Source organism: Epinephelus moara, chromosome 6 (genome assembly GCF_006386435.1).
Source record: "Epinephelus moara isolate mb chromosome 6, YSFRI_EMoa_1.0, whole genome shotgun sequence".
In the NCBI taxonomy this organism is placed as follows: Eukaryota; Metazoa; Chordata; class Actinopteri; order Perciformes; family Serranidae; genus Epinephelus; species Epinephelus moara.
Window position 1 is genome coordinate 15,122,605 of NC_065511.1, and position 27,212 is coordinate 15,149,816.

Consider the following 27,212-nt stretch of genomic DNA (forward strand, 5'->3'; position numbering starts at 1 on the left):
ACTTAAATGTTTTGTGTAAAAGTTTGTCTTCTCTTATCTGCAGCTCTGTCTTTCAGTGAAAGAGTTATTTTAAAAAATATCACAGGGTAAAGAAAATATTGGTCTGGTAAAATATCCTTAAAGCATTTACTGAAAAATATATGAATTTATTCAAACTGCAATTCCACTTTTATGTTACAAATTACATGTCCATGCTTTACAAAAACTTTTGTCTGAAAATATTGTGTTCACCTTTTTCTCTGATAGTTGAAGATGCAGACATCCAGGAGGTTTTTCAATAAGATAAGATAAACTTTATTGATCCCACACTGGGGAAATTCACATGTCGCAGCAGCTCAAAGCACACACAGAAAGTGATGCTTGAATGAATACTAAGAAAAAAAAAAATTAATATAAAGAAGAAAATAACAAAAAAACACAAAAAACACACATAAAAGGCAGAAAGGGGTCGGAGCTACTGTAACCAGCTGCCACTCTCGCGGCACCATCTTAGGAGCTGAGTTATCCACAGGAGTCTTCTCTTCTCCAAAACAAATGCACTCATTGATTTAAATCAGTAAAAACACTGAATAAAGCAGTTTCACACAAAAAAAATTCTGTGTTTTTCTGTCACCTACATGAAAACACAATGGACCTGTCTAGGGCGTGTGTTTGGTTTGTCCGTTCTGGTCTACTATTGAAACACGGCGGTGTTGCATGGCGATGTCCATAGACAAGGACTAAATATTGTATTATGCAATAAATGTATTATTACATCATATTGCACTTCTGTCAATATATCCCATCAAATCTTACAAACTGGACCTTTACACTGTGAATGTACATGCAGTCAGTATCATCTAGATGATGCTGAAATATCTGTAGTGAGAAATACCAGTCATGTCCTGTTCTCATATTCATTTCAATGATCATTTATTTGACTACAACCACTAAGCCACTAAAAGGTGTTAATGCACACTTCTCAATCACTGTTTTTGTCCTTCATTTTAGCTTTAGATTGTATACAACATTGTAGACGTAACGTTAATGTCTAAGTTTAATTGGTTCATGCTCTAGAATAAATCCTCTGAATGTGTGTTTGTGTGTCCCTCCCATCTCTCCCTCCCCTGAGTTCTGACACTACCTCAATTACATGGTGGCCTTTTGTGCCCTGTGGAGGGTGTGTGTGTGTGTGTGTGTGTGTGTGTGTGTGTGTGTGGTGAGGCAGACGGTGTGGTGCCTGCTCCAGGACACCCACCTCGCTGCCGCCTTGTGCCCACTGGTCCTGCCCTGGGCTGCCCACAGGATGCCGGCCAGCTTTGATGCCCTCCTCTCATCAACATACTGTAGACATACACACTTGCACAAGATAGCCAATAACTCCTCAGAAGATCCTGTGATCTTTTTAAAGTTTGTAAAACTCAGTCAGCCAAGTCTTCTTAAGTCTGTAGATTTCCTTTGCCCAGAGCGACGCTCACATTTATCCGATGAAGCTTCAGTCGAAGACAACCAAATGTTTATGATCAGTTGCAGTGTTTGATAAAAGCTGCTTAGGTCTAAAAGGTAGTTTAATCAGTGCATATGTAAGGTCTTCTCACAATGCCCCAGTAACTTTTTTCTCAATTAGCCACCAACTTGCAAAAAATGAGAATTTGGATCCTAGTAAGCATTTAAAAATGCAGGAGGCCAGGCATGCAAGCGAACAAAGGAGAATGCATGTTCCAATCTCCACACCAGCTACAGTAGAAGTCTCTGTAGCAGTTTTTATACCAAGCTTGGGAGAATAGGTGGAAAAGCTTGTTTATGAGTGAGCTGTAAAATAACCTGTAATGCAATGAAATGTAATAAAATGTTTTACCACTGCAACTGTATTTTTGGTGTCTTGTTACACCATGAAGATTAGGTACTTTGAGTAGCCTACAGGAAACGAATCAATCAAAAAATCAGTTGGTGTGAAAGTCAGCTCCAAACTGGAAGCAACCCTGGGCTGTTTTTTTGACCCAAAGGTTTTTTGGTATCATCATGTTTTTGCACATACTTCCCCATAGTTTAAATAAATACAAGCTTATTACTATATGCTTATTTGCTTTCCAGCAGAGAGTTCAATGAGAAGATCGATAGCACTCTAATGTCTAAGCAGTAGATACAAAGCCATAGCCAACAGCCGCTTAGCGTAGCTTAGCATTAACACTGTAAATTATGGGGTCAGATCAGTCTCATAATGAATGATATCACGCAGGGTTTTTCACAAATGCACATGCTCTGGTTCACAGTTGTATTTTGGACTCACTAATGCACACGATCTGTTTCGCAAATGCACACGCTCTGGTTCACAAATATAATTTTTATGCAAACTTGTAATATAAATTCGGAAATCCACACGCTCTGCTTCACAAATATTATTTTGAGGCACACTTCACAGATCATGCGAATCGCTGAACGTGCATTTACAAACTGCTTCTCATTTGTGAACCTCTCTACATTTGTGAGAGATAGCTGTGTGGTGAATTTTGAGACTCCCCTGACGTCGCAGGTCAACGAACGTCACCATTCGCTGATAAATCTGTCAATCAAATTTACGATTCTGACTGACAGATTCATCAGTTAATCAGGTGTGCTCGCTTTCAGCCAATCGTATGGCAGTCTCACCTAATTTTTCCATGTGACACACACAGCACTCAGCAAAAATAGACAATGAAAGCGATATTTTGATAATCATATTGAAATTATACCACCTTTCACTACAGTGTCAATATCTAAATCAGTCACACATATGAAAAAATATAAATATTGATTTGTTACTCGTTTCCTGTTTCAGTTTCAAAATAAAACCCTTCAATGTTTCCGTCAACAGAATCCCTGCATTTGGCTTGCATTGCTCCGTATATGAATAGAGTATTAACTTTTAATTATGGAAATACAGAAGTCATAGTAACGGTCTGCTCAGCAGCGATCAGCTCTGCAGCAGCAACAACATAGCAGCAACGCTGTCTATGTGAACACGCGTGTGAGCAGCTTAGCGAGGTAGCCGCTGTGCAATGCTCACACAGGCAGTGTGGCCTGGGCGTAAGACTCCAACTACATATTTCCTGTACAGACATGAAAGTATTACATAATATTGATGTGTGATATCAATCTAACTCTTGGGACAAGAGTTTATAAAGGTATTTCCTAAAATGCCAAACTATAACTTTTGGTTGTAAAAAAAAAAATGAAATGTTAAAGCCGCAGATAGGCAGAACACAGCACACTTAAGGCCTGAAAATATGCCATAAATCTTTTAAATTGTTGTCATTAAATCTGCAGTCCCTGAAGCTGCATATTTTATCCATAATATTTCTGATGCTAAATTGCCCGTGCTCAATGTCCTTTTTAGATGCATAAAGCCCGCTGCCAGCCCTCCCAAGGGTCATATAGCCTGCTGTAGACATCAGCAGATAGACCAGTGATAACATACAGTGCCACATCTAAACATCCTCTCCTCCCTTTTTGTATGACACAGGAAAGTCGTCAGAAATGCTGATGCTCCACCACCCTTGTATGCTTTCTTGTAATATACAGTACATGGCATTCTTTATTTACTTTTTTGATTATTTTAGCATGCATTGGCTACTGATGCTGCACAATATTCTAATTATTTTTATATACTACAATACTGATATTGCTTTATGTTTTTTTACGTTTCTTTGCTTGTCCTTATTTACATTATTTTAAAAAAAAAATCAAATACCTAATTCATCTTGTGTGACATCATTCTATAGGTTAACATTCACCTATGTTCTCTGGCTCGAACACGCCTGGTCTTTCCCAGTATAACTCATTTTCCTTATTTAAACTTATGTCAATCAGCCCAGAGCTGTTTAGCTAGTTTGATGATGGGTCTGTCCTCCCCTGCTTTGTGATAGACAATATACACATTCTGTCTGGCTACATACTATCTCTCCCACCCATCCCTCCGCTGTCTACATACCCTTCATCCTCTCTTCTGCTTACTATAAATGCGCCAACAATACTGACCCAACACGTCAACCATATGTTTCCCCCGCACAGCAGACGTATACAGTGATAAATTCAGCCATGTAAACAGCTAGGTAGCGTTTGCAGACATGCCAATAACCTACATTTCTCAGACACACACACAGACACACACACTCTTCAGTCACGCCCCACCCAGGGTGTCTGCACAGTTCCGGGCCGTGGGGGCAATTAGCAGTAATGGCAGGAAGCTAGTTAGTGTTATCTGCTGCCATGGCGGTCTTCACTGGCACTGACAGACCTTGGACCGGTCACGTAGAGACACAGACAGTCAGGCAGAGAGCCTGGGAGGGAGGAAGAGGATGTGGCCCCAGGCAAATCTCCAAAGAGGACATCCATATTTTTATACCTGCCAGGGTTTATCTTTAATAAATGAGATTTGAGGGAACCAAGAAAACTATAATACTATCTTTTATAGGTTCCTTGGAGGGAATATAATAGAATTAAATAAACGTATATGTTCGGGTTTTTTTTATTGATCAGAGATTCTCAGTCTTTATTAATCAGGTGCACAAATGTCCAGGTTTAATAAATATTTACACTCACTTTTAAGGTCCCATCTTGTTTGCCACCTCCTTGTATCTCTGAGCTGCTCTCCCCTGATGACCAAGTGCGCTGCCTGAGATCCTCAAGCAAAACTCTGTTACCTGTCACAACATCACAGCTCTAAACAAAAGGTGACTGTGCATTTGCTGTTAAAGCACCCAGACTTTGTAATGAGCTATTTCTGACACCTCCAGCCACAGCCTAACTCGTCACCTCTCTGTCAGTGGATGTCAGCGTTGGACACCGATAGTCAGATCGACAGTCTGATCGCAGCGCATGTCACGTGAAGTAACATTACTTTCGTATTTGTTGGCGAAACCTATTCAGAGACTTTTGTTGCCTAAACTTAAGGAAATAAACGTAAAAACCATAGACGTTTCTAGCCCATTTTTGGGGGTGCTGAAGCACCCCTAAATTGCAGTAGTGGTGTAAGTACCTGGCTTAAACCAGGATATGTGGCACATTTCTTAACTTCTACCACTCAATACCAACACATTATTATCATTACCAGTCCTCATTTTTGCTGCATTTAATCGTAGGTCACTGTTTATGTTGTTAGGTAGGAGTTAGCTGACGTTTTTTCTAGCTAGGAAACGTTACAGGTGGTCAGTACCACTGTCCTCTGTTTGAATTGGAATGAGAGAAGCTAGCTGTTGTGTCATGTGCATGTGTTAATATTAAAGCCAAGGTGCTACTGACTAGCTAACTGACTGGATGCCCATTAACATTATAACTCCTATTGTGTGTATTTATTATTATTATTTTGTAGATTTCAAGCACTTTTCTTTTTTGAAGTGTATTTTTATTTATGTATTTGTATTATATAATACAGACAAGAAGGAAAAAGGCAGAGACAAACACTGAAAAAGTCAATTACTGTTAATGTGTTAATGTTACATGTTGTGCATTGCATTTCAAATAAAAGTCCAAAAAATACGTCCAAGGTCCATTTTTGGTAATTTTGGTACTCACTATAGGGGGCTGGTTTACTCCAGAAACACACATACTGTTTATGTGTATGTTGAGGAGCTGCTGTCAAAATGAGTTGTCTTTCCCCAGAAATTAGGGTTACGATATGTTTCTTTTATGATTCCAATGCATTCCTCTTTTGCTGTGGCTCAGCATTTAAATAACCTTTATCAGATTTGATGGTTTAGTCACAGACTTTCCCAAAAAGTGTTGTGCTTTTCTTTCACAAATGTGGGAATGAAATTGAGTTAAAATGTACAAAACAATAAAATTTATCTTGCCTGGCCGGGCAGCTCTCTGGGTGCTCAGCACCCCTAAACCTCTGATCCTAGAATTGCCCCTGGCAAAAACAGTGTTTTACTCACATAGTAAGTTTATTTTGAAAAAGACAGTATGCATTTAACGAGCAGAAACTGTACATTTCCTGTGAAAATAAGAATGTATTTTGAAAAGACACAATGCAAGTAACGAGCAGAAACTGACACGCCGTCTGTGAACATCCAAAACCGACGGAGGAGGCCACCAAGTGTGTAATATTTTGACATCTAGATCCACTGACAAAGCGGTATTGATGAGTTAGGATGAGAATGTGTTGCAGGTAGAGCAGGCGTACTGAGTCCATGTCCTATTTTAAATCACTCCATGAAACACACTTGTATAAAGCAGCTTTTAATTGACATCAATGCTTTTATATTTACTCATATTAACTTGTTTTTTATTTACCTAGTTTTTTGTGTGTGTTTGTTTTAATTCACTTGTTTCCTGAATTTATATTTGTAACTGCCCCTGTAATTACTTGCTTTGCTACGTGATGCTTTGTCTCTTTCCACCATGTCTTTCACTGATTTGCTTTTATGTATGAACTTCACTTTGTAACTCTGCTTTTTGAAAAGTTCCTCTTCTTCTTCTCTTCATTATCATTATTATTATTGTTGTAAGCGTTTAATCAGCAAATTGTAAACATGCGTTCAGCAGTCATTTCTCGTATTTTGAGAGACAAAATGACATAATGGCCTAGCGACATGCCACTGCTTCGTCTGCACTGTGGCTCCGAGCTGCAGATATGATGTCTCTCCATTGTTTCAGCAGCACGTCTCTCTTCCTGGACACAGGACACTCCACACATGCGGAGGAGTGGGTGGTTGGGAGGGTGTGTTTTGGGGGGGGGTCGGGGATAATGGAATGAGTAGCGCTGTAGAGCCTAAGAGGATGTGATCAGGGAGGCCCAAAAAAGACCAAACAAAATAAACAACAGAAATCCCTGGATGAGGCTTAGACACAATAACAGTCACGTACTGTGGGTTTGATCAGCTCCAGGTGACATCATCAGGCTGGCAGGCGCACATAGATGGCAGCTTTTGTGGTCTACTGTGAATGTATTTAGCTGCATTTACATCAACATCCAGCAGGACAGTTGTCATACAGCAAGTCAAGTACCAATATAAAGTATGTTATGGGAGTGTCTTTTTAGTACAAAATTTTCTCTTTGCGTTACTGTTGATATGATGCTCTGCAAAGAAAACCAGACCAAGGAAATTTTGTACTTAAAAGACTGTAAGATTGGAAGAAACTTGATTTGGCAAACTCTGACTGGTGATGCTTCACATTAACTTCAGCTGGGCCTTCACAGTTTTTTTTTAAACACAAAATGTGGACTGTGGGTTTTCCCCCTCATCTCTCATTTTAGAAATAAAGCCAGAGTGGAATAATTATGGTGACCAATAACGCTTTCGACATATGATATGAACATGTGAGTATTGTGTTAAGATAAGCAGAGGTGGAGAAGGAGGTGGCTTCTGGGGCTCCAGCCCTGAATCTTTTAGGTTTTGTAAAATACTTTAAACTTCATGCCACTCAAATAATAATTTATGTCCATGGTGTTTATGCTACTGTGTGCTTCTCTAAGGAAAGCTGATATAATCGGGGTGCCAAGTAGCTCACTTTTCCATGTGTAAAGGCAATGTCCTTGCCTCAGCGACCGTGATTTCAACCTATGGCTCTTTGCTGCCTGCCATCCCATGTCACTCAAGTACTCAAATATAAGTGTGCAAATGACTGTTCTGTTCTGCTGGCTTAATATGTAATTCAGAGTATTGTGGACCACATTTACTCAGCCTTGTTGTATAATAAGGTTGACTGGTCCACCTTAAAGGTCAGTCCACCTTGAGTGAGCCCGATCAGGATCCAGTGGGCACCATGGGCCACATGCATAAATGATGTGGATGCACAAACCATGCCTGTGCCTTTTAACCACATATAACTCGTATTTATAAAGGAAGATTGTGCAGTGAGAACCCTGGTAAACCCTGGTAGCGAACCCCCAACACTTGGCAACCCCCCTAACCAATGACCTATGACACAGCTCATTCTTTCTTCAGACCATTCATATACACATTTATTTCTTGAGTCTAGACCAACCCATAAGAGCCTTCATCCAGCTACGTCATTGAAGAGAGACTACTTCAACATTAAGGAAACTCTTCATCAACTTCTGATATACACAGAAAACTTTTACTTAACTCCAGATGAGTTACTTCGTCCTAACTAAGCAGAAGCTTACAACAATAAAACAGTAATATCAATCAGTCCTTGTGCTACGTGACAAAAACATTGTACCCTTTTCCCCACGGTCAACCACGGTCATCTACCAACTTTTATTAAACTACTCGATTAAACACATTCATTTTGTTATCATAATATATTCATAGGATAAATCACACGTTTCTTACTATATAATGACGAAAATTGTGTGTGGGTGTGTCTGTGTGTCTGTTCCACGTTTTTCTCCTCACTGACTTGGTCAATCCATGTGAAATTTGGCACAGTGGTAGAGGGTAATGGGAGGATGCGAATGAAGCAATATTACATCAATTGGCCAAAGGGGGGCGCTATAGCAACGAATTGAAATTGCAAACTTTGAATGGACATATCTCATGCCCCGTATGTTGTAGAGACATGAAACTTTGCACAGAGATGCCTCTCCTCATGAGGAACAAATTTGCCTCAAGAACCCATAACTTATATAGCTTATATAGATTTTCCGCCATTTCGAATTTTTTGAAAAACACTTAAAATCGATCTCTTCCCAGGAAGTTTGACCGATCTGCATGAAACTCTGTGAACATAATCTAGGGACCAATATCTAAAGTTCCCTCTTGGCAAAAGTTGGAAAACTTACTAAAACTGAGCTTCTATAAGGCAATGAATATTGCGGAGGGCGTGGCTCATCACATAAAGGTGTATAACATCTCAAGGGTTTCACCGATCACCACGCAACTTTGTAGGCATATGACCACACATAATCTGAGGGGACCCCTCCATTATTGACCTGATCAAACAAAATGGGGGCGCTAGAGAGCTAATTTCTTATCTAGGCCAAACCGCCATATCGATTTTTACTGAACTTGGTAGATATGTAGAACAGGACGCCTCAAGGTGACTGGAGAAATTTAGCTCTAATTGGCAACTGGGTGGTGCTATAACAACAGAAAAATGCTTAAAAATGGCTAAAATGTGACAGATTTCTGTGGCTGCAATCGTACTATCAAATTCACAAAAACTCTGTCTGAATACATTGCTCTTCTTAATGGGTTCAGTTGACTATTTAATCTGCAATTTCCTATGACCTGTATCCCAAACACACACCATGTGAAACTGTACATGGGCAACTGTGCACTCAATGGGTATGGACTAGTAGATACTAATTCAATGACTATTACATAATATAAATCACACACTGATTCTTTATTTATTACCACACTTACTTCTTTAGCATTTTTAAAACTCTTTTTCGAGGGGGCTCCTCTCCTCCACTGAGTCCTGGCTCTTCCTCACTGGTGACAGGTTTCTTATTGGGGACATGCAGGTCAAGTTATCGAAGACCAATTCTCGTTCTTCTTCTTCCTCTTCTTCTGGACCTTCAGTGGTAGAATGGCTTTGCTGTGCTTCTTCCTTTTCAGTAGGTTCTTCTGCCTCTGGGTTCTGCTTGTTCTGTATTTGTGGTTCAACAGGGCTACTGTCAGGCTTTTCTCGAACCTCTTTGACACCCCTTAGGCTTGTGCTGAATCCTGAATGTTAATGATATCTGTCTCCACCCTTGAAGGTAGCCTTGAAAAGTCAGAATTTTTGCTTATCCTGTGTGTGTGAGTGAGTGATTGTGGGAGTGTTTAAGAGAGAGGGGATTTACTGTATGTGTTTATATATAAAACATCTTTTCTTTTCCCCTCACCAACTCCCCAAGGCACCACTCCACAAAAGAAAAGGTTTCAGTCAACACTTAAGGCTAAGATAAGACCTACTAACAAATAATTTGTAGTAATGCGGCATGGAGAGGCTACGTGCCAGTTTACCCAGCACTGTTTAGCTGAACCTCTACCTTGTCCATTAGCGCTGCTGGCCCCGGTCTGACTCACTCCTTACATGTAAATGCACAAATGCACAGTATCTGTTGAGGCAAGTGAAACACTTCAACCTCCTGAACTCACAAGTTCCAAGAAAAAAAAAGTTCATTCATAAAATATACTTTTCCCCTCTCATTCTCTCAACAACAGGCAACTGACTGAAAATCCAGAGCACAAGAGCTTTTCAACACAGTCATTTTTAATGATGTCGGCTAAATGAGAGGCCGCATGTGTTTGGAAGAAAACATCCTTAACGGAAATTCTAGTAAAATATCATTTGCTGGAAACCGCTGGCAGCTGGCTGCAGTGTTTGGACATGAATTCAGTCACTCATGTGATGGTATGCAAAATAAACTATAAGTCAAATAAACAGGGCTCCATTCTGGTAAAATTTTGTTTGTATTGTTAAGCTCGGTTAGGGTCAACAACTTCCCCTTCAGTTCAAAATGTCAGTGGACACTTGAACTGAAGTGCTCCATTGTAACAGAGGTTATTTATGTAGTCCTTTAGTAAAGTAGTAGTTTAGTAGTCAGTTGATTTTTAAATGGAAAACACATCTGATGTGAATCCTGCCTGAGCGTGTCTGTGGGTCTACGTTCATCAGAGAGGAGGGATCATATGTGTGCACGTCCTGGCAAAAATACTCAGGTGTAAGACAAAGCGTACTTTGCTGCAGGTCACAGAGGAGTCATGTGTGCACTGCTGGCTCAAGATAAATAGTTTATTTCTCTTCTTGTCCTTGTAAGGCAGTGGTTTGATCTGTTGTTAGATCCAAACGTGCTCTAAATTCATGAGTCCGAGCACACATGCATAGTTCCTAGACAAACTGACTACACACCAGTTTACCATCTGTCTTCCTACTATTGTTGTTGCTGAGTGTATTTTGAATTTTAGTGACGTGCAGCAACAATGACAGAGGCTGGCTTCAGATGTCACATTGATAATGGGCTGAATGTGTGAAGTCATGCAATGTAGAGTATAGTACTTCATAATTTCTTGACAAATGTCACAATGTCCCTGCATTCCCAGTCCGTTCCACTTTGCAATCAGACAACAGACCTGAAATGTTGTCACACATTACACAAGTAAAAAAAAGATTTAAAAATTAGGTCTAGATTTCAGCAGCAAACATTTGGTCAGACCGAGATTCTCAAACTATCCCTCATCCTCATGCTATGTGTATACTACCATTTCCTTTAGTTATAACACTTGATGTAAAAGGTTGTAATTCTTAAAATGTGCTCTGCAGTGCTTAGTTCTCACACTCTGATTGTTGCTGCAGGCTGAATTTTAATTGGAGCGATGGAACATCAGCGGCACATCTGCAGCTGGATCGGCCTGAGTGGCCTTAGATGTTTCGATGAAAGATCTGATGGCGACATTCAGGATTGTTTAGACTACCCAGCTGTTTGATGAAGGACATGGCTTTGGCTGAAAATTCATCTCTTTGAGTAGTGCTATACTTTGTACTACTCTGGCCTCTTAACAAAGTCCCTAAAATAATCCCTCACGCTTATCTTTCTGTGGGTACAAGATAATCAGCAAGGCACTGTGCCACTGACCGTGCCACAGATCTTGGTTCATATAGCCATACTTTTTCTTAGTTAAGTTCATCCTGCCTGGATTGACATTTAACTGATGTGAAATCACAGATTCTAAGCCGACGGACCCACGTTAAAGGACCGTCACCTGTCTGTGTCCTCTGCTAATCCACTACGAGCTCCCTGTATGGAACAAGAGGCTGGAAAAGACGAGCACAGAGCAGGAAACAGTCCAGGTCATTCCCATTATCAACTAAAGGAATTGCAGAGGTCTGGCTGAACGGTGGTTCAGAATAGACACGACAGGGTGAAAACATGCACATACAGCGTACAAGTTGCAGTGTTTGTTTATTAGTTCTTGTGACAACAATGGTTGGCGTAAACAGAGTTCTAGATGACCTGAGGGCGTATCTATTACTGTCCTCTCTGTGTATAAATACAAACTGGATAAATATAGCCAACAGCTGCATTGCTGTCACTTTCATATTGATAACAAAGAGAGAGCGGGGACAAGGGAAGCATTTCTTTTGTTTAGAATCCGGTCTGCTGCTATTTTAGCAACAGTGATGATGTGACGGATGAGAGGATCTGCGTGCAAGTAATAATCAGACCTTGGACTACTGCAATGCTAATTACAACTGCACTGTAGCGTGATTGAGTTTACAATACCTAAAACAAGAGAGCCAGCAGTTAAGCTCAAAATCCCCATCACAGAACAGCTTACTATACCTAGATACCACATAGCTTGCCTGTGTTACACTGCTTTTCTCAAGGCTTGCAAAAATTAACTGTTTGGTTGAAATAAGTCTCCCTGGAATTGTTCAACCATCTGTTTGCACTCTTTACCCATAAACTTGTAGGATTTGTGATTGGTGTTATGATGACATTTAACAATAAATTCCTTGGGTTCAGAATTAACCTGTCTGCAGATAAGACAGATCACTTTACCTGTCCCCTGAGATCTGACACAGTGAGAATTCATACATTTTTACTTGTCAATCATACAGTCCAGGGTGGCTTTTCCATTTCACTTCTACATCAGACTGCCAAGTTGTCTACCGAAATCACAAACTTTAGCTAAGAGCACTAGCAGTGATGACAGAATGTAATTCCCATGACACTTGCACGGTATCACTCTTCACCTGTCAGATTCTTGTTAGGGGTGCGCAGTTTGATGCAGTAGCCAAGCAGAGTATTAAATGTAGGCTAATAAAAGAGCTGAAATGGACCATGTGATCAAAATGCATGTATTTCATGTCACATTATACAAATTGTTTCTGAGGGCCTCCACTGGCACACTGGCTGCACTTTGAACAACTATGCTGTAGCAGAGCAGCACATGGGATTTCAGGTGGGACAGAGGGAACACAACCCCTTTAATATTTAGAACATGTCCATTTGGACTGTAAATTAACTGTAAGTTTAATACTTGTTTATTTAACTGGGTGACTGGTGATAGTTGTATATTAGTTGTAAATAAATTTGGGAATCTGTTGAAATAATACATGATTTAACAGAAGAAATTTAAGAAAGGGGTAGGGACACATAAGTTTTACTTCTACCTACTCCTTTTCATTGTCTTTTTCTTGTTTGTCTTTTTTATTATGTTTTTTTTATTTTGGTTTGCAATAAATTAAGATATTCATTCATTCATTCATTTGTCCCCCTCAAATAAAACCATGGAAGTAGCAGAGGACTTTTATTGTGGCAAAATTAAAGACATTTACACAGTGTGACATTTATAAATTATGGCATAAAATTTCACCAGGATGCCGAAAACTAAGTGTTTGATGTTTTCAAACTTTCTGTCAGAGGGCCGCCAAACCCCCTGTTTCATATGTGTGTGTGTGTGTCCCCTTAATGTTATTTTAAAAACTATTTCCTGATTCTCTTTGGGAGCTAATTTCAATAAGATAATCTTGTGAAGAGAGCACATACTTTGAACATATTTTGCAACACACACATACATCGATTAACATTTAAATCAGCCAGTGTTATAGCCCTGCTGTTTAGTTTACGTCAACCATACTTTCAGCTGGAGAGGACGTGTCTGGCATGAGGCACTACACACATAATCACACATACAAACATATGCACACAAACCATTCTGGTGTCACGTGTGCAGGCTAAGCACTGATTATTATCGTTGTGTGTGCACTAAGTACTTCCTGCATCTTGATGTTGCAGTAATACTATAGTGACGTCATGTCGGCACTGTGCTGGGACCGATGGCATGATTTTTCTAATTTTGGCTGGTTTTGTGTTAGTATTTTAGTATTTAACTTTGACTTGAAATATTTCTTGTCCTGTAGCATGAAGAATCTTAACTAAGTTGTTAGAAATTGGATACGTGGAAGCCCTATGATGTGGATAAGTGAGACAGTGACATAATTTGAGGGTTAGTTCACAGGCTCCAATTATCAGCCATCATAAACCATATGAATCTGAGACTGTAAATCTCAGTCAAGCTCAAAGGAACAATGTGTGTCTGTGTTCAGATTGATAACATCCTAACAATATTTTTTATTACATTTTACATATAATAACAGTATCATGTACATACATTCAAGCCAAGCAGGACTTTTAGATGAGATTTAGTGATGTTATGTAATCTCCAAAAGTGGACAAACAATTGCTGAGATTTTTGTGTCCTGACTCCAAAAGATTTCATCTCTCAGGGTGAAAATAAAACCATAAAACAGTGAGGAAATAGTATAATGTTTTGTGCTTTAGTACTGTTTACTGAGTCAAGCTTATCTGCATAGCAAAGACACATGAGCACATACACATACACATACAGGTCTATTTCATCGGCACAAAGGGAAGAGTGTGGGTGTGTGTTCTACAGTCACGAGAGTCTGTGTCTGTCTCGCTCTCCTTCCTGCCTGTCTCGTCCTCGTGTCTTCAGCTGTCACTTCATTGTTTCTGTCTGTCTGTGTGCTACATGTCGCTGTATTTGTGTGTACATTGTTTTTGTCTGTATTATATTTACACAGACACAAAAATGTATTATGTAAATGTATTATATTTTTACTACATACAATGTATTTTGTGTACAGTCTGTGTATTTGTCAACAGCATTGTAAAACAGAGACAGCACGCGTGTATTGTCCATATGCAAACAAGTTTCTGTGATACAGTAAAAGCCCTGTTCATAAACAGATCAGACAAAAAACCATATCATTAGGAAGACTATTATTTTACCTAAAACTGAACTAAAAAAACAGCATTAAATGTTTTCATAATTAAGGTTAGGTACAGGTTAGTCAGTTAAAGAACTTACACTGCTCAAAAAAATTAAGGCAACACTTAATCATCATAGTGTAACACCAGGTCAGTTAAACTTCCGGGATATCAATCTGTCCGTTTAGGAAGCGATTGTGGATTGTGAATCTGTTTCACCTGCTTTGGTGCAAATGAAAGTGACAACAGGTACAATAGAGAGGCAAAAGCAAAACAACCCCCAAAAAGAGAATGGTTTTACATGCTCGACTGGCACTGGCCAGAGAACATCAGAATTGGCAGGTCCACTAGTGGTGCCTCATTATCGTCACAGGATGAGAGTAGGTTCATATTGAGCACATGTGACAGGCGTCACATGTCAGTCTGAAGATGTCGTGGTGAACTTTATGCTGCCTGTATCATCATCCAGCATCACCGCTTTGGCGGTGGGTCACTGATGCTCTGGGGAGCAGCAGTACAACAGTAGTGATTGTCAGACCTTACGCTGGTGCAGTGGGCCCTGGGTTCCTCCTGGTGCAGGACAATGCCCAGCCTCATGTGACCAGAGAGTGTAGGCAGTTCCTGGATGATAACGGCATTGATGCCATTGACTGGTCCTCTCATTCCCCTGACCTGAATCCAAATGAGCACCTATGGCACGTTATGTATACACACTACTGAGTCGCAACATGAGTTGCTGTGATAAAATTCATACATGTTGGATCAGCCTGTGATTTCAATGTTTTACTTCTATCCAGAAACTGCAACTTCAGTAACTTTATCATCCTTAAGTCCATGTTTTGTGTATACATGTGTTTAAAGTGCATGACCATACATTTTCCTGTGAGCTGTGTCAAAACGCACAAATGCACAGCAGCACTGTTTCTAAACAGATCCAGTTTACACGCTAACAGAGGACTGCTCACTGTATGGCTGCTGTACACAGGGCCTCAATCACTGTCACTGCTAATTCCATTTAAAAGCTTATTACAAAGGTTAAAATTGAAGAGCGTATATATAGCAATTGACCAAAGCACTTTGTAATGAACACTGATATCATTGTGTAAAGCCTCTGTGAGAAACTCTGGTCTCTGTTTCACTACATAAACATTTGTGTTGTTGTTGTTGAGCCTTGGCCATCGAGTGAAACAAAAGTTTTATCAATTGTAAGAGTTAACAAGAAAATGTGATATGATGTAGGGCGGCTGTCAGTGTGTGCCCACCCTTGGTAATGGACCTAATTTACTGCCCTCATTATGAGCACACTCTGTTCTAATGAGCCATAATAGCACCTACTGATAATCAACCTGATAGGTGGCCCCTTTGGACTCTACCCCTTTGATTGGCTGGCTGGACAGCAGTGTGGGGACACTGATAGGCTTTCAAAGGGGGGAGGGTGGGAGGGGCAGGCTGGCTGTTAGCCAATAGAAGTGATTGGACCCAGAGGGCACTAACACCACTTAGATGAAAGGCCAGTGACGTAAGCTGTGTTTGGGTGTTTCTGCTAAGGTATTCATTTTGCTGACTTCTTTGCCCCATTCATGTTAAAACATGAAGCGTCAAATTTACAATAATGTTACATTAATGCCAACATAAACGATGGCTCTGTTCTATTCAAGTGTGCCGGTAGGCCATGACAGTATGACAGTGAGCCAACATATTAACTCATATCGCAGCGGTGCCTGGACAGCGTGACGTGTGTGGTTGTGCTGCTGCCGTGGTNCTCAGTTGCTCTTCCTGACATCTATTGCACGTCTGTCCGTCCTGGAAGAGGGATCCCTCCTCAGTTTTTCCTTATCCGCTGTGAGGGTCATAAGGACAGAGGGATGTCGTATGCTGTAAAGCCCTGTGAGGCAAATTGTGATTTGTGATATTGGGCTTAATAAATAAAATTGAATTGAATTGAATCGCAATGGCCTTGTAAGTCTGTGTGTGTGTGTGTGTGTGTGTGTGTGTGTGTGTGTGTGTGTCATCATGGCAGAATGTGGTCCTGGAGACACTTAATGTAGCAGGAACTGCCACAGGAGTGGCCCGAGTACTTTGCCAGGTGTTTGTAACACGAAAGGGCGAGGGAACTCATTCCAGGCAAAGACCTGCCAAAGACCAAGGATCCACCAGAGATCTGCCTGGGCCCCATCCATCACGGAGGAATGGGAATTCCTTGGTGACTGAATGTCTGTCTCTGTGTTTGTCAGTCTCTCTGTCTGTGGAAAGATTTTGTCAAATGCACTTGCGTCACAACCGTGCAAGAAGCATTCAAGCACCCTCACAGGTGTGTTGAGATCAAAAAGAAAGCTGAGTTTGAAGATGGGTGTGGTCCAAGCAAGAAGGCTGGAAGCAGGAGGGTAAGAAGAGGGGAAGAGGCCATGGGCCCTCCACTTGACCCCCTGACCCCTGACCCATATTTGTTTTAAGTCACAGATCAATGAATTGTGGCCAGTGTGAACCCAACTCAAAATGTTGTCTAATTAATCGTATTATTTAGACCTGTTTCCTATTGTGATATGTCAAAAAGTTTGCTGTGGAAAAGGCCTATTGTTCTTGCTCGCTCAGTAGCATGGCTTGCGATGACAGTTAAACAGAGCAGAGCCATCGTCAGTGTTTGTAGTAACAGTGTGTTGTGTACACACCACTGACTTTAATCAGACTTTTACTTTTAAGTCTTCGAAGTCTACTTTGATGTGACTCCCACTTGACTGCTTATACAAAAGCTTGTTTTTTAGCCCGATGATTAAAAGTACTAGTTGACAATTAACACCATCGAATTCAGTTTCTTTTGCAATCAGTGAGTATGGGCTGTTCTTCGAAGTTAAGAAAATGTTTTTTTTGTGGTAGAATGGGTGTCACTGATTTCAGTATCCTAAAGGATGTATGTTTTCAGGAAATGTGAATGGTGGCAGCATGGTGAATTTGGTATACTGTGTGTGCAGTTTGTTGTGTGTGCTTGAGAAGAATGTGACCCTTTTCAAAATGAGAGAGAAAAATGATGGAATGATAAAAATATCTTTCTCCATCTCTTCCTCCCCGAGGGGGGCTGCCTCCCTGCTTTCATCCGGTAGCCTGAAGGAAGTGAGAGAGTGAGACACTTTCATCCGGTAGCCTGAAGGAAGTGAGAGAGTGAGACAGAGAGATAGTAAGGTGGATAGTGAGAGAGAGGGAGAGAGGGAGAGAGACAAAAAAAGTAGAGATAAAAACACACACACACACATATATATATATATATATATATATATATATATATATATATATGCATATAGAAAAATAAAGACAAAGGATAGGTAGAGACACATGTGAGTCAAAGGGGAGAGAAATAGGACATCAATGAGAGTGGGCCGGAAGTCATTCGGTACATTGCCTCCCAGAATGACCAACAGTAACTCTGTTGGGGTTAAAGAAGGACGGGAGAGCAATGTTTTCTCTCTCTCTCTCTCTCTCTGTCCCCCACCCCTTTCTCGTATCCTCTCATCTCCACTGCTCTTGTGGCCCTATATAACCTCTGACACAGACCCTCTCCCCAACACAGGCTCCTTGTGTTTGGTGGAGAGGAACAGCAGGTGTCAGAGTGAAACAGAGTCAGATATATATTTCTTTGATTTTTTTGTTAAGTTTGTACACTTAGTATTTGTGCACTCTGTCCATCTGAGCTGACCTGGAAAACCAAAACATTCAGACTCAACAGAAAAACCTGCAGCATTTTGATTTGAAGTCATTCAGGATTTCCCATCAACAGCCAGGTGAACATGACGAACCAGTCGGCTCTCATCCTGAAGGTGGCCTTGCTGCTGCTGGTGCTGCTGCAGGGCACAGGTAAGATCTGTTGACACCATTAAGATTTTGGAACTACAGACAGTGTTGTAGTGATATATTTTGATACACAATGCATGGCTGAAGTATTGAGACTTGGAGCGAAAAGTAAGTTTATGTTGCTGTGTAAGCAGGGAATAACTACGGAAATAACCAATATCTGACTGTTTTTGTCCCAAATCAAAAGCCTCCATGTCTGTATAAACAAGGAAAATACAAGTTTCAGTTAGTTTCTGTCTGTTTAAACAGATTGAAAAAGATATGTAACGTTCCCATAAACAGTTGACATCTTTCTGCAGCTGAAAAAGCTGATGAATTAAAGACTTTTTTTTTAAAAAAAATTGTGTGCTATAAAATGTGATAAGGCGCCTTAAAAGACCAACAAAATAATTACCTTGAAAAAAATGTGAAATGTAAATTGCAAATTAAAGTAACTATTACATTATGGGATAAGTTTTGTTCATGTTTTCACATTAGATTATGGTGCATCAAACCTGCAAAAAAAAGTGACAAATGCTCTGTGATGCTAAAGTTGGCTAGTTTAGCAACAATGTAGAATTTACAGTGTTAAATGAATCCGTTGTGCCATCAAGTATCAGCTGGTGATACATAATTGTGTAATTGAGAATTACTGGGTTTGCCTCTAAATGTGCTTGGTGAAAAGCAGAAACAGGTGCAAAAGAAAAACTCTTCTTCTCTCCTCCTCTAGATGCAAAGATGGAAATCATGACTAGTAAGCAAGATTTCCTCGTCGGAGAAGAAATCCTTCTGGTGTGTAAAAGTGAGTCATTTCAGTTTCATTTAATGACTATTGAAACTTGTCTATTTGCATTACATTTTCCAGTTTGAACCTAGAACCTTCAAAGTATTAACTTTCATTCTGTCTCTGTCCCCTCTGCTTATCTCGTCCAGTCCTGACTGGAGAAGGAGAAATGACATGGTTTAAGGATGGCACGGAAATCGATGATAGTGACATGGTGACACATGTGGATGAAACTGTCTCTAAATTGGTCATTAAGACGGCTACAATGAAAGATGCAGGCAGATATACCTGTATGTGTGAGTTAAACAGCGGAGCCACAGATGAAGCTCTGACACAGATTTATGTTTATGGTACGTACTGGTAGTTGTTGATGAACCTGTCTGGTGCAATAGAGCTTTATTTAGTTAAAGAATACAGATTGGTAACATTTGATTGGTAACGTTGATAAACCAAACCTTCTTTTGATGATATTGTTCATTTGTATTGCATCAAAAGTAAGCATTCCAATCTTCTCCTCTTTTGTCAGAGGCTCTTTCATTTGGAAGTAGCCCCAGCTACCATGAGTTTCTGGAGGGCACAAATGGTTTGGTACCATGCATGGTGACTGGCAAGCCAGTGGTGGATGTTCACTGGCTCAGAAACAAAGAAGAAATCTCCACTAATGGTAGGAGCAGCACCCTGGGACACTTAAAGCTCTCCTGCAGTTTGAAGAATAATTTTATGATTTACACAAAACTTTACACATTGTGTAAACTGCAGCTGCAGTGGTGTGACTGAATTTTAGACTTTCATTCAGAAACAACTTTCTTTTCTGTCTTTCTGTGTTTGCCTGTCTTCACCTCTTTCCATCACTCTTTGTATCTTTTCTATCACTTGCTGTCTGTCTCTGCATTTCTGTGCTTGCATCTCCCTCTTCAGCAGGAAAGCGTGTGCGTCAGCTGCCTGATAATACACTCCTCATTGAGAATGTGAAGAGAGAGGATGCTGGGACATACTTTTGCCAGGCCCAGATCAGAGGAAGGCCCATCAATGAGCAACTCCCCATCTCTGTTGTCATCAATGGTCAGTATATTTTTCACATCTAGACAGTGGTCAGTGGTTTGAAAGATAATATGACACAAAGTTCCACAGGTGTGGATTTCAGGGTGGAGCGGGGCACATGTCCCCCTCAGTATTTAGAACATGTGTATTTGTCTCCCTCAATAAAAATCATGACAGTAGCAGAGGACTTTTATTTTGAAAAAATGAAAGACATGAACTCCATTGATGCAGAAAATGTACAAATTGGTGCACAAAAAATAACCAGAATGCAGGAAATATTTGATTTTCAAGCACTTGTGAGGGAGGGACTCCAGACCCCCTGTTTCATGAGCCCCTCCAACTGTTGAAATGAAACCTACACCCTTGTAACGTTCCTTTCTTTCTTGCAGAACCTGTGTGTAACATAACACAATGGCACTTATCCATTATGGTTAGCTATGCCTTACTGGCTAGGCACAAACAAATTTAGCATTTTACTTCGAGTTTTAATTATGCCATGACAAATCTGACGTGTAAATGAAGCATCATTTTAAATAAAATACATGTCCCTCCTGCAGTTCTTCCATCTGTGCATCTGAGAGAAGAAGTGAAAAGAGTGATGGCCGGACCAGAAGCCAATGTTTCGTTGCTGTGTTTAGTAGACGGTGTACCAAAACCCAACATCACCTGGACCCTGTAAGTCCTCGCTTACAGAAAGTTGGTCACATCTTTTTAGTATCTCCATAAAAGGCACATTATGCATGAGTGTATTGATAATGTACACATATAATGGGGATGTTATTTAGTACCACTAGTTGCTCTGTTAGCTTTTGCATTGCACTTCATTGCTTTCCTTCATGTCAGCTGACTTTTCCTACACTTTTTTAAATTATAACCTTGTTTGGGAAAATCAACCATCAGTAAATTAACTGGGTCATTTTGTGTGAATATTTACACTAGTGCCCTCCACTCTTAGTATTGCTATTGTAGCATGACATCTGGTGTGCCAGTGGGTGGAGCAGTGTGCAGGTGTGTCCAAAAAACATTTTCTTATCAGCTTTGTTAATGGTCTGTGGCATCATCTCTCCCTTCTCCTCATTTTGAATCCATGTGAATAACAAATCCTTACAGTATTACTCACTGTGTTTTTCGCTCTGCCTGTCTCCTTCCCAGGCCGGTAGCATATGATCCTTCACATCATCACTTTAACTCAGACCGCAGCCAGCTGACCATACGGTCTGTTGCCCGGGTCGACTACGGAGAGTACATCTGCACCGCCACCAACAAGATAGCTGAGAGCAGTGCTACTATTTTGCTTCATGTTTTTGGTTAGTTCAATTTCATTTTTTTACACCTCTGAGACTGATAGCTCCATTAGCTCACTGAAACACGACAACCGGGACAACAATATAACAAGCGTGTGAAAGCGCCGCCACTCTTACTGCTGCTACACCCTTGTATCCAATGGTTAAAAACAAGGGGCACGTTAAATCTCAAAATGGTGTGTGTCTCTTTGTTATTGTTTCCGGGTTGAACAACACGTTTCTTTGAATCAGTGTAAAATGGGCTTTGAAGTCCTTTTTTTCTCTCGTTGGGTGGGTGTGTCATAGGTGTTAACCAATAAGCAGCAACATGTATAGAAACCAAATTCTACTTTATTTCATACCTGCTTTGGCAGTGAAAATGTATGTTTCTTGTGCCAATAAAGCCCCTTTGAATTTAACTGAATTAAGAGACACACAATGGGGTGTTCAACGCACCACCGTTTCTGTTTAAATAGATGTTTGGCTAAATTTGGCTACAATCAAAAGGTCGAGTCTGAGCAGGTGCAGGTATTTAGTGGTGATGAGTCAACATATAGAGCTGCTGATCGAAGCTAAGAATGATATTATGAATGAACCTGCTGTTCAACCATTCTGACATATGTACTTCATCCTGTTGCACTATGGTGACATTTAACACGTTTCATTTCAGAGGCCCCAGAGGTGTTTGTGTCAGCAGAGCAGCAGAGTGTATCAATGGGTGAGCGTGTATCTGTGTCCTGTAACGTCTCAGGCCATCCTCAGCCTGAGCTGCACTGGCTCAACAAGAACAATGGACGCACACTGGTAAGCATATATGGGCCCATAACACACGCTTACATACACATGCACATACACACAATGTCAGCTGTGTCACAATAAAATTGACACAGTCAGCCTATATGTAAAACATAGTCCTTGCCCATTTTAATCAACAACTTAACAACAAATTAACAACTGTATAAGCTCTGTGACTAGACAAACACTCGCTATCCAACTCACTGACATATTTGCAGTGTGTTGACTTTTAACAGCTACTCCAAAGACAATACATCTGAGCATTTCCAAATTTGTTTGATCCAATCTGTTCCTTCCTCTGTTAGGACTCCACCACCGGTCGAGTCCGCGTCGTTGATGGTGTGCTGGTGATTGATGAGGTAGTGCCCTCTGATGGTGGACTGTATTCCTGCATGGCTGTCAGCATCTCTGGAAATGCATCCAGAGACATTGCAATACACAGTAAGAGTTTATGTCTATCTTTGTGTTTAAGAAAGAAAAGTTCAGTGAAGGAAAAGTAGATTTAATCTTTACCTATCTGCATACCTCTGACATACTTTTGACAATTTTTTCTCTCTCTCTTCCCTCCTCCACTCTGACCTGCCTCCTTGTACACAGCCCAGCCTGGTCCACCTCACTACCTGTCAGTCTCACCTGGACCAACTTCAGTCATCTTCTCCCTCAAAACTGAACCCATCGATGGAGGGACACCAATCACAAGTTTTGTCCTGCAGTGGAGGCAAAGTGCAGCAGAACAGTGGAAGGAGATCGCAGTCCCAACTTCAGGTAAAATAATGGCTCCTCAGAGAAGCTTTGCAGTTGTGTATCATGACTATCAGGAGAAAATCAGTTAGTGAATCATTTATACTTTAAACTGCTCACACCATAAACATTATTCTGTCTTAAAGGTCCTGTGTGTGGGATTTAGGGGCATCTATTGGCAGAAATGGTATATAAAACTACGTTTTCATCAGTGTATAAACACCTGAAAATAAGAATTTGTTGTGTTTTTGTTATCTTAGAACGAGTTGTTTATGTCTAAATACAGAGCAGGATTTCTCCCATATTGTTTCTACAGGAGCCCAGAACAGACAAACTGAACACTGGCTCTAGATAGGACCATTCATGTTTTCGCTTTTTTGCATTGGAAATCATAGTTCTCCTTCACGCTTGCCACACATTAGAAGGTTCAGTTCTGTAACCTCACCACTAGATGCCTCTACATACTACACACTAGACCTTTAAAATACCCAAATGACATTTAATTATGCACAGTAGCTAATGTAGTATCTTTCTGTGTGCTTGCTTTTGTAGGTCCTCTAACTCTCACCAACCTCAAGCCGTACACATTGTACACAGTGCGTCTGGCTGCCTTGAATGCCATGGGAGTGGGACAGTTCTCAGAAACAAACACCGTCCGCACCCAGGGAATACGTAAGTGCTATCAACACATTGGCAACATACACTGACAACACACACCATATCAATATTTCATGCTATGTGTGCAGCTTTAACTGTATATGCAGCATTTGTGTCCATATTTTGTGTTTACGCATTTAAATTAATGTATAGTGTGTGTAAATATTCATTTATGCTAGTGTATGTGGTATATACAGTACAAGGCATTTCCTCATCTACCATCACTCATTTTTCTTGTTCATCTTTCATGCTGCCATCATCATAACATTCCCATGACATCATCATCCGCTGCCCGATGCTCATTAATGCTGCTGATGACACCATGTAATCCACTGTCATCCATCCACAGAGGGTAAAGACCACACACTTATCTACTAAACAATAAAAAAATTACTGACATGCTCAGCTAATCTGTATTTAGCCTATATGAATAAAGATAAGGTGTTAGTTATTATTCATAACTCTTATAAGTGGATGTCTCCTGTCTGTGCTCTGTAGGTGAACCAGACAGTCCAGTGTTGTCGTCCAGTGAGATGAAAGTAGAGGGCAACTCCGTCTTCATCCCTCTTAAACAGCTTGATGATGGTGGAACTCCTCTGCTGCGCTTTGAAATGCGATACAGACAGGTAAGAGAAGGTGTAAGTTTGTCTCTCGTTCTCAATGAATTATTCTTCATAGGTCCTTTTGTTTTTCTTATTTTTATCCTTTGGTCTTCTCCTATGCTGTCTTTATACTCTCTCAGGATAAAGAGGGGATTGAGTGGAAAAATGAAGAGCTGCCATCCGAGGCTGACTCTGTCTCCCTTCAGGACCTGTCCTACGGCTCAGACTATTATCTGGAACTCAAAGCCATCAATGCTAATGGTTCCTCTATCCCTGCCAGGTTCAACTTCACCATCGCAGCACAGCCTGGTATGTGGCCTCCCATGCCCTAAACCAAATCCAAAACCAAAATCCACAGAGAAAAACGTGTTTCTTGCCACAACAAAGACGTTTAGTTCACCTTGACTCTTTAATCTCTCCCAGTGAGCAACCGCATGACCAAAGGCAGCGTGATTTGCATCGTCATGGTGATCTTCTTGGTGGTATTCCTGGTGGTAGATGTCACCTGCTGCTACAGAAATCGCTGCGGCCTGCTCATGTCCATCGTGAAACTCTTTGGACAGAAAGTCCCAGGCCTCAAAATGTTTGAAGACGGAGAGGTAGCCACCAATGGGTGAGTAGGTGCTACAGAAGTCTGTGAGAGTATATCCATGCAACATGAATATTTGAACAAAATAGCTAATTTTTTCTGTCATCAAGTTGCCATCATCATATTTCTGTTGTGTGTCTGCAGAGAAGTGAAGCTGAAGGGTATAACAACTCCAAGAGCCAGTGTGCATGATGCAGGGGTTCAGACACTCACTAGGGACGGGCAGATTGTAGAGGTCACCTACGACAAAGCCCCCCTCACCAAACACGAGTATGTTCATTCACTCTCATATACAGCAAACCTACTTATTGAAGAAAACAGATTTGTGTGTTTAAATACTTGTCCAATACTCCATCCATAGACAACTGCAGGAATGAATAGTGAACCAAAGTCTAAGCTTCCATAAACATTTTTCTAAAGTCTGTGCCTGCCCCTCATGTGCAGAGCTGATGGCTACATTAATAAAAGTAAAAATGTGCCATGGAACAGAAGAGTTATTGAAATCTCTGTTGTTGATTTGCAGCCTATTATAAGCAAATGTGATGGTCTTGTGAATGGATTTTGATTGGCTGTCAATCATTCATGAAATAGCTTGGAAAGTGATTCCAGTGACATTGTTTGCCGCGGTCATTTTAGTTTTGGTATGGACTCTACCATCCACTTGAGTTAGTGGGATTTTTAAAAACTATATTTTTATAATTATAGCTACTGTTATAATTATCCTTCAGCCTTGTGTGTTTGTCTTATGGCTATTTCTGCTTATTTAGTCTGTCACATGAAGATCAAATGTATACCACAGAGTAAATGATTGATCTTTTGCGTTTTTTAAATCAACATCTCACTGATGATTTCTTTCTTTCCTACAGGAAAAAACTGTCAGGCAGAGACCTGCACTTTGACGATGCATGAGACCAGACACCAGAGAAACAGTTAACGACAAATAAGACAAGTCAACGGACAAGTGATAATGTAAAGACAAGAAGATATCAAACAATCACTGAGTCTTAATAACTGAGTCAGAACAGTCAGCGATCCTTACCTTCAATACAACTTCCATGGGAAAGGTCAATCATTACTGACAGGCTGCAGGAAAAACACTGATGTTGCTGAGGTTTATTTAAACTGATCTGTTTCAGACGTCTGTGCTGTTGGAGTGAGAGGACAGTGGGCTGAAAATCAGCTTGCATAAAGACTGACACAGACGTCATTTTTTTGTAATTTTTTTGTTGTTGTTCTGTGTGCTCTGATGTAGATTAGGTCAAAAGACAAATTTTACATTACAATTTTACAAAAATTCATTTTACAGGGTAATTTTGATGTCTTGTGTTTTACAGGGTAGTATTACTGGTGTTATAAATTTAGCTTCAAATATTTTCTAAAAGTCACAACAAATGTTTACCTTCAGCCTTTTGAATGTTGTGCACAGACACAAGATCTTATTTTATATTTACTCTTTGGTAAATGTACCATGGATATCCTGTGTAATGCGCTTAAGAATTCTGTTTTTTACCTATATGTATATATTTTTTATTGTTATTAATGTTTTTATTAACATGCAACGTGGCTGCTCTCCTGATGGTTGTATAAGACTAAACATCTTATACTTTCAGATGAAATAACACTGTATCCTGATACTGACCTGTATTTTGAACCATTTAAAGGACATTTCAGCTTAAACTAAACTTGCCTAACCTTTATTTAATTATCATGCACTAATATTTATTGTTTTTAAACCATACATGAGAGATATTTATCATGAGAGGCTTTGAACTTGAGGCCATATTTGATTTTGTAATCAGCTCTATAAGAACTTTTTTTTAAATTCTCAGCACCTAATTCACGGGAGCATGTAATTAACCCTATGGGCCCGAACGACGCATAGTGCGTCCAAATTCACACCTGTTCTTCTCTATTGATTTTCTCCGCGACTGTGCGTCATAGCGATAATCCACGCATATCACGTGAAACAGCAGAATCATAGCTTTCTGACAAGACCAAGCAGATCTTGTTATCAGTCACTTCATATAGTGAGGAATATCGTATCTTATCACGTCTTAGGCTTGCGTGTGTTTCTCCCTGTCTGTCCACATTTGTAGTCCGGCTTTCAAGATGCAAATATCTCCATATTGTCCAGTTGACACTCCATCAAACTTTGTATGACAAGACCAGCGTACTTCACCTTTGCGCACACAGACAACTGTAGCCTAATTATGCATGCTGACAGGGCCGTAGTCACCATATACAT

At 40.3% G+C, this 27,212-nt stretch overlaps 1 protein-coding gene across 2 annotated transcripts; it reads left to right on the plus strand.

Moving 5' to 3' along the window:
* The first annotated feature begins 18,225 nt into the window (after positions 1-18,225).
* Positions 18,226-27,206, plus strand: ncam3 (neural cell adhesion molecule 3). Of its 2 annotated transcripts, none has more exons than XM_050046504.1 (16): positions 18,226-18,499; positions 19,206-19,277; positions 19,409-19,609; positions 19,786-19,923; positions 20,178-20,321; positions 20,858-20,975; positions 21,453-21,607; positions 22,254-22,387; positions 22,684-22,819; positions 22,976-23,143; positions 23,672-23,791; positions 24,275-24,402; positions 24,519-24,687; positions 24,802-24,991; positions 25,112-25,237; positions 25,834-27,206. In XM_050046504.1, exons 1-16 carry the CDS (start codon positions 18,433-18,435, stop codon positions 25,874-25,876), a joined length of 2,109 nt encoding a protein of 702 aa, XP_049902461.1. In that variant the 5' UTR covers positions 18,226-18,432; the 3' UTR covers positions 25,877-27,206. The 2 variants fall into 2 exon arrangements, with proteins under 2 accessions (XP_049902461.1, XP_049902462.1); XM_050046505.1 differs by having other exon boundaries at positions 20,181-20,321.
* The last annotated feature ends 6 nt before the right edge of the window (positions 27,207-27,212 follow it).